The 7354-nt window shown below is 35.0% G+C and overlaps 1 protein-coding gene and 1 long non-coding RNA gene across 4 annotated transcripts; both read right to left on the reverse strand.

Moving 5' to 3' along the window:
• Positions 1 to 1224: 1224 nt before the first annotated feature.
• LOC130723475 (uncharacterized) lies at positions 1225 to 2507 on the reverse strand. Its single transcript, XR_009014288.1, has 2 exons — positions 1875 to 2507; positions 1225 to 1544 (listed from the first exon to the last, which is right to left on the reverse strand). It is a non-coding gene; the product is annotated as an uncharacterized LOC130723475 (long non-coding RNA).
• Positions 2508 to 2716: 209 nt separating this feature from the next.
• Positions 2717 to 6991, reverse strand: LOC130723474 (protein WHAT'S THIS FACTOR 9, mitochondrial). Of its 3 annotated transcripts, XR_009014287.1 has the most exons (4): positions 6848 to 6991; positions 6509 to 6666; positions 5696 to 5794; positions 4217 to 5584 (listed from the first exon to the last, which is right to left on the reverse strand). XR_009014287.1 is itself a non-coding variant. In XM_057574545.1 (3 exons), the coding sequence occupies exon 3, from the start codon at positions 4074 to 4076 to the stop codon at positions 2820 to 2822; it is 1257 nt and encodes a 418-aa protein (XP_057430528.1). In that variant the 5' UTR covers positions 4077 to 4208; positions 6509 to 6666; positions 6848 to 6977; the 3' UTR covers positions 2717 to 2819. The 3 variants fall into 3 exon arrangements, 1 of the variants encoding a protein (XP_057430528.1); XM_057574545.1 differs by lacking the exons at positions 4217 to 5584; positions 5696 to 5794 and adding an exon at positions 2717 to 4208 and having other exon boundaries at positions 6848 to 6977; XR_009014286.1 differs by lacking the exon at positions 5696 to 5794 and having other exon boundaries at positions 4219 to 5584; positions 6848 to 6977.
• Between the last annotated feature and the right edge of the window lie 363 nt (positions 6992 to 7354).

The raw sequence follows: 7354 nt of genomic DNA on the forward strand, positions 1-7354 counted from the left end.
AAATCCTATATAAATACCCTTATGTTATGTACCAAATAAAATACCCTTATGTTATACAATGTCATAAATGAACTTATTCAAAAAGTTAATGATCTTATAAGTTATTTTCGATTTGTTTCTCTGTACTAACATGTTGTATACTTTTGACTTAGTTTTAGTGGATGAAACATTACTTGCATATGAAGTGTGTAGAGAGACTAAGAAACGTCAATTTAATCGTCAAATGATGGCATTTTATTTATAAAAAAAAAGTTATTTAGTTTTTTCTCTGTTTTTTTATTTTATTTTATTTTCTAGTTTTGTGGATGATGTTGTTTTAATCTTAATTATATTTGTGCCAATGCCTAAAAGTAACAGGAGTGTTCTAGTGGCAGACAATATTTATGTAATATTTGATACTAGTATGTAGCCCGTGCAATGCACGGGTTTTTAAAAAATTTAAGTAAGTATTTTAATTATTATGTAGAGATTAAATATCTTAATGTATTTTTAAATTAAAAATCAATAGAATAATATTCTTAAATTTTCTTTAAAAAATATTCTTAAATTTAAACTAATTAATTAATTTATGAATATTAAATTAATAAAACAAAGGAAAATTATTTTTTAGATTAAATTATGTTGAAAATTAATTCGTATATATACACAATAAATAGAGAAAAATTATTACAATTTGAATTAAAAATTATGGTGCTTCTTTCAATATAAATAATAGAGAATATAAAATATTCAAAATTTGATGAAATTCTCATTTTAATATTGTAAAAAATCACTAATTAAAATTTCTAAATTTAATTAGTCTTAAGAAGATTTATCATCACTTATAGTGTCATTTGATTTTGACGTATCATAAAAGTCTAAGTTGATTGTGAGTTTCATCCACAACTTCACTTCATTATGATGACCCTTGTTTCGGTATTGTGGTTTCTTTTGGAAGATATATTATAATCTCTCTGCCCATCTTACTTAATAGTCCATTTTATATAAAACAGTGCTCATTATAAAAGGGCTCTATTCTACCTGAGACACTCTTCAAAGCTTCTTACTTTATTAAGAAAAAAAAATACTTGAGAGTATGCAATACCACGATTTGAGAATTTCAGCTGGCTCATCAATACAATTGAAATGCAATAATATTGTCAAGATCATAGCATTATTAGTCAACTTATTAAGAAACTAAGAGTAAAAAATGACAATATTAGAATTAAAGGATGGCATGTCATATTTAAGTAGACAGTTCAAGGTGAAACATACCCTCAAGCTACTAAACTTTGTAGCAGCATTATTCTTTTTACAGAACCAACGACCAATTAGACACTGAAGTCCAATCAAATACTCTTATAATACAATTCAACAATACAAATCAATTGTAAATTTTGGCTTACATGATCTAATGCCATGGTCATGGACATTCAAGTCAACATTTCCACGCGTTTACTCTTCTTTGAATAAGTCTTGTTTTCCATCTTAAGTGGCAATGGAGCAGAGAAGGTTATCAAATTTAAGGAAGAAACAACACTAAAGTTCCAACTTTTGGCAAGAACCTGCAATAAGATACAATAAATTATAAAGCAATGATAAAAAAATATTATAAAGATGTAAATGATAAAATTTAAATAATTAAAAGCTAAACAAACCATTGATCAACTGTTCTTTAAGAAAATCAGAGAATGAATTCAAAAAATCAGTTGAGATAATAAATAATAGGTTTGGCAATGAAGTAAAGATAACAGCTTCAGAGCATAAAAAAATCAAAATACACAACACAGTTTCAGGGTGGGTGTCAATGAAATCTTACAGTTCATAATTTTGCTTTTCGTATATGAGAAACCAATTCATCTAGTCCACAAAAAAATTCCACTTTTTTAATTTACCTGAGGAAACAAAAGAGATACGTGAAGCGACATCAGAGATTGAAATTGGAGAGCCCAAACACCTAAGGTTGTGTCTTTTGGAACATTCTGATATCTTCAAGATGAGATGTGCCTGTTGTGAACCTCATGAATCCTATGATCCATGGAATCTTGCATTGCAGAATTAAAATCCATTTTAGAGAGAACTGATTTTTGGAATTGGGAGAGTGAAAAGGTTTCGAGATTTTATGGAGTGAATGATCGAAAAAACTGATTGAGGGAACCAAATCAGATTTGGGACTGATTTCATGGGTTTGAAATTTGAAAATGCAATCGCTGATTGAGGGGAATCGATTTGGGAGAGGGAGAGTGAAAGAGATGAGAAAAATCAGGGAGTACGTTGTGGACAATGAAAATGAAGCAGAGATGAGAATGAGTCGCGTGAGTACCACGGACACAGCTTCTGAAGAGAGAAGGATATCTTTTGTTAAAAAAGCTGACGTGGCAATTCCTGATAGAGAGTGTGTAATTTGAGTGGCTCACTCTCCAGAGTGAGGTCTCAAAATTATTAGATAACAGGGTGGATGTTACGAACCTCTTTTTGTTTTTGAAGAACTGTTTATAATGATTCACTTCCACTATGAAGCAAATCAGAATTGCAGAGACTCAGAAAATGAAGAGATTATAGTTACACATCATGAACATAAACAAGGACCAGCAGGGAAATAAAATTCAAGTCAACAAAGGCTTGAAATTGAAAACATGTTATAACTTGTCAAAATAATGCTATGCTAACGAGTACAGCTACAAAAGTAGAGCACATGCTACACATAAAAAAATTAAAACCCCAAAAAATGTGATGCTAAAGAATTCGACACACTTAATCAAACTTGTTCCTTAAACTGATATATACATAGAGCACATTCTAGCTTCTGATAAAGCAACTCTAATCTTTTTTACAAATTTTCATGCAGCCTGTTCCGAAGAACAATCTGCCATGTGAAGTTCCCTTTCATCCAGATCATTTGAATCTAAATCTAGTTTTTCACTACAGTTAGAAAATCGACCATTCACCCTCCTGTTCCTTAAAATCACTTTTGACTCCTTCATCAACTTGATGTACTTCTTCCTCACCCTCAATATAGGATGATTCTCAATAGCTGATTCATCGCAGTAAGCTTCCTTAAGAATGACTGAACAAGTCTTGTTTCTGAAAGATAGGTAGAACATGTGGGGATGCCGCTCAAAAGCCTTGTGCACTTTCTGTGGCAACCCGAAATGCTTCTTGAGGCAAAAGAGCTTCCTCCTTTCCGCCGAATGCTCAACAAAAAGGGCAAGCAATTCATGAAGAAACCCCACGAGTCTTTTCTCTGCTATGTCACTGTCTGGATCCAAGTTTGAGAAATCATCGTAAGGTGATATGTAAGGAAGCTTTTGGAACTCATGTAGCCAATTTTCAATCTTCCTCCTCAACCTTAAACCATTTGATGGAAAAAAGGGAAATTCAATGGCCTCCATTGCCCCCCCACTGTACAAACCTCTTTTCATGGCATTCTTCTCCATTACAGAACAAACTTTTTCTCTGCTTTCAACCACCAACCCCTTCAATCCATCTTCCATCTCAACAAACCTGAAAGATTCATCAAAATTTTGCTCAGGGTACTGCAAATAATCATTAGGCAACCCCAAATACCACAACATCCCTTGAATTATCTTCAAAGGTAGAACATTCTCTTTGGTCATCAATATCATCTTCCTCAACCTGGACCTTAAGTCCTCCCTGCATTCTTCATATACTCTCTTCTCATCCCTGTCGATCTCAGCAGCTTCTGCTGTCAACCTGAACCAAGGATGATTATACTGAGGACCTGTAAACTCCTCAAAAATGGATGGATATTGCCTCAAAAATCTCGCAACCTTCATGGGCACATCTAACTGTAATCCCTTCTTTGACACCGCAGAGATAGGGATGCACCCGTTGGGATCCTGGGTAATGCAGTTTTTCAGGGCAATAACAGGCTTGAGCTGAATGGATTGGTGGATGTGCTCAATTGAGTCATAGTATGAATCTTTTTTCCACTTCATGTACACATTCACGTAACTATGCCGCTGGATGTGTGAGAAAGGAAGACCAGGGATCTTGAATTTAAAGGAGAAGATTGAATTTTCATAAGGTCTGAGCAGCTCTCTGAGTGTTTTGGATCTCTCAAAGTTGAATAACATTGAGGGACAATAGCAATTTCCAGTAAAATGAAAAGTGAGGATTGTAAAAATATTTGGGTTATTGGCAATTACTTTTCCAGAGCTCAATATTGACCACAAATATATTGATTAGAGAAAGGATCAGAGTTTGACCTGTAGAAAGTTAAAGGAATTCAATTCAGCTATAAATCTTACAAAAGAACAACCTTTTAAAACAATAATAAAATTACAGTTAACAAGATTAAGAACATGGCAGCTAGAGTAGCATAGTTAAGTAACCTGATGCACAATTCAAAGCATAGCTAAAGCTGGTTTGTGTTGATTTCCATCATATTTATCATCATTGATTCATGTTAACAAAGAAAATAACAAATGAATGGAAAAATTTGAAAACAAAAAATAAAATAATCAAATAGTAACAAAAGATTAAGATTTTGCAAAGTGTAAAGAAACAACTAACTTTCTTCCTAGACCAATATAGTGTACTTACATAGCTTATAACTAACTATAAACCATTTTCTAAACTCTACCAGCACCATGCTACTACCATTTACTCCAAGTGTCTCAACTCTCAATCAAAGAAGAAGGGCAATTTGCAGTGGCGGATCCAGGACCCCAGGGTTAGGGGGTTCAAATTTTTCAATGAGCAAATTGATAAAAATATAATTAAAAACAACTGTAATATGTTTATACATCAGAAATTATAACAAATCATAATTGTCCTCTACGGAGTCAATGTTATTCTTAGACATAGCACTATGGGGCTGCTATCATATTCTATAACACTGGTATGAAGTTTTTGATTCTTTGTTATCATGAAGTATTCCAAACTATTGCATATTTGCACAGCACAACAGGGGGGATTTACCTTCTTTAGCTCCTTCAAAAGTAAGAATTGATATAAATTGCATAGTGTCATATTAACAGTGATAAAGATTTCTCCTCCACTTAGCCTATTATTGTGTCTTGTAGATTCTCCATGCATTATGCTATCAATGAATTTAAAATTCACAACCCAACACAATATATAATTCAAAGAATAACATACAAGGGTAACAAGGCTATTTTTCTTTCTGTTTTTTTTTTTTGATAAGCAAAATTGTATTAATATGAAGTACAAGGGGTACTTCAAACCCGGAACAAAGTAAAGTAGACAAAAAAGAAAACAAAAATTAGCACCAAGCAGGCACTACACATAAAGAAAAGTGGGATCAAGAGAGTAACAATTACAACTCAGGACCCGAAAGCAACAAAAGAGGAGAAGATTCACTAGCCTATGCTGCTGCAGAAAAACAGGATACTAATTCTCTAGCTCCATCCCCACTGTACAGTCACAATCTTCTATGATCAAAACAAAACTCCTCCCTTGTAAATAATTCCAATTTCCACACCAGTTCTATTAAGTGAAGATAGAAACTAAAAAACATAAGAGCATCCAGCCACGCAGAGGACAATCCAAGCCCATCAAATCTCTTGCTCTGAACACCAATAGCTCTGCCAAGTTACCCCACCTAAAGCATCTGCATACCCTGCATTCATTACCATGGATCCAAATCAACAAAATTATCCCACCATTCTAATGCACAACTCTGGTTGAGAAAGCCATTCATAAACAGAAAAATGGAAGCCTTTCACCCTACTGTTTGCCCAGTGCCACACCCTGATAAGAGCCCCTTCTAACACCTCCTCCTCACTTGCTACCTTTCCTCTGAATATTGACTTCATTTTTTTTTGTACGCCTACAAGGTGGTTCAAAAAAATGAAAAGGACCAAAAAAACCAGTAGATATCTGATTCAGATTTCTGAACTACATAACTACTCTGACAGTATAACACCAACTCACGTGTAAACTAGAACTGAGAAGTTTATATTATGAAGGCCATTTGCTAAGCTAGAAAGTGACAAGAACACAGAACATGAATGGCCTTAAGAACAGCATTGACAAAGTGAACAAATGCAATCACATCTTGACATTTCTCTTAATGCATTAATTGGTTCTAGGAGGCTATTTTCTTTGAAACTTACACCGTTTAATTTTCTTCATTACAGTAAAATTGAAGAACCTCAAAAAACCTTGATAGAACCCATTCTATAAGACCACTGATCACCATCATAGCTCATATGATAATCAGGTTGAACCATACGAGAAGCTCATGACTAAGGGCCTGTGCAAACTTTCTCTCCCTAAACTTGGTCTGGTACCTTACACTCCCAAGCCCAAATTTTGGTTTCCCATAGTAGAATTTCAAAATTTCTTTGCAAAGAACATAACTTTACTAAAACCTCATTTGCCTCATAAACTAAGAACATCTAAAACCTATGATTATAGCAAAATTACACAAATATATACTACAAAATACAAAATTGAGAATCAACCTAAGGTGATGGGTTGAAGGGAATCGATTTAGGGTTAGGGAAATCAAGCTTGAGAAGAGAAAGGAAATCAGCCATACCTAGGGTAGAGCCTCAGAGCCTCTGCTGGACTGGTGGTCGGTGGACGGTGTGGCGTGGTGGTGGTGGTGGTGGTGGTGCGCGGCGTGCGCCGTGCGAGAGGGTGAGGGCGTGGTGACTTGTGAGCGTGAATCGTGAGTGAGAGGGTGAGAGCGTGAGTCTGTGAGAGAGAGGAGTAAGTGAGGGTCCTGGTGCAAATATAAAATCTCAGGGGGTTCAAAAAAAAACATTACAAGGGGGTAAGTAGAATTTTTTTATTTTTCAGGGGGTTCATCTGAACCCATGACTTGGCTGTGGGTCCGCCCCTAACAATTTGAGATATGAATTGAAAGTAGATTAACCTGCACATGGGGATGGTGGGTCGAACTAGCTTCTTGAATTCAGTCATTTTCACGGCAACCTGGTGCTTGACGGAATCGGGGCGGAGATGACACGGTGGAAAACTCTCTGGCGATGGCGCGGCGAGAGAACCTCGTCTAAAGTGTTTATCGTTGCTTCCTTAGGTTGTGGTGCTGTTTTTGGTGCTGCCATTGTTTTTTTTGGGCCAACAAGCCCAATCTTTTTTTTGTTAAATTTTTAAAAAATAATGATAATAAATAATTTGAGTAACTTTTTTTACATGACTGAGAAAAACACTAAGGTAGCGTTTGGTAAACACTCAGGAAGGGGAACGGAACAGAACATTTAGATTTCGTTCCGTGTTTGTCATGCTTTTAAGATAGAACGGAACAGTACATATGGTTCCATGAAAAAGGGTGGAATCAAAGAGAACGGAACATGACACTCATTAAAAATATTTTACAAAAACAAAATTACCCCTAGGTTTATTCCTCCACACATCTCAATTT

The sequence above is a fragment of the Lotus japonicus genome, chromosome 6, assembly GCF_012489685.1.
Source record: "Lotus japonicus ecotype B-129 chromosome 6, LjGifu_v1.2".
Lineage (NCBI taxonomy): Eukaryota > Viridiplantae > Streptophyta > Magnoliopsida > Fabales > Fabaceae > Lotus > Lotus japonicus.

Bases quoted from the DNA above. Each gene is read 5' to 3' on its own strand.
- LOC130723474 (XM_057574545.1), bottom strand. From the start codon at position 4,076: ATGTTATTCAACTTTGAGAGATCCAAAACACTCAGAGAGCTGCTCAGA.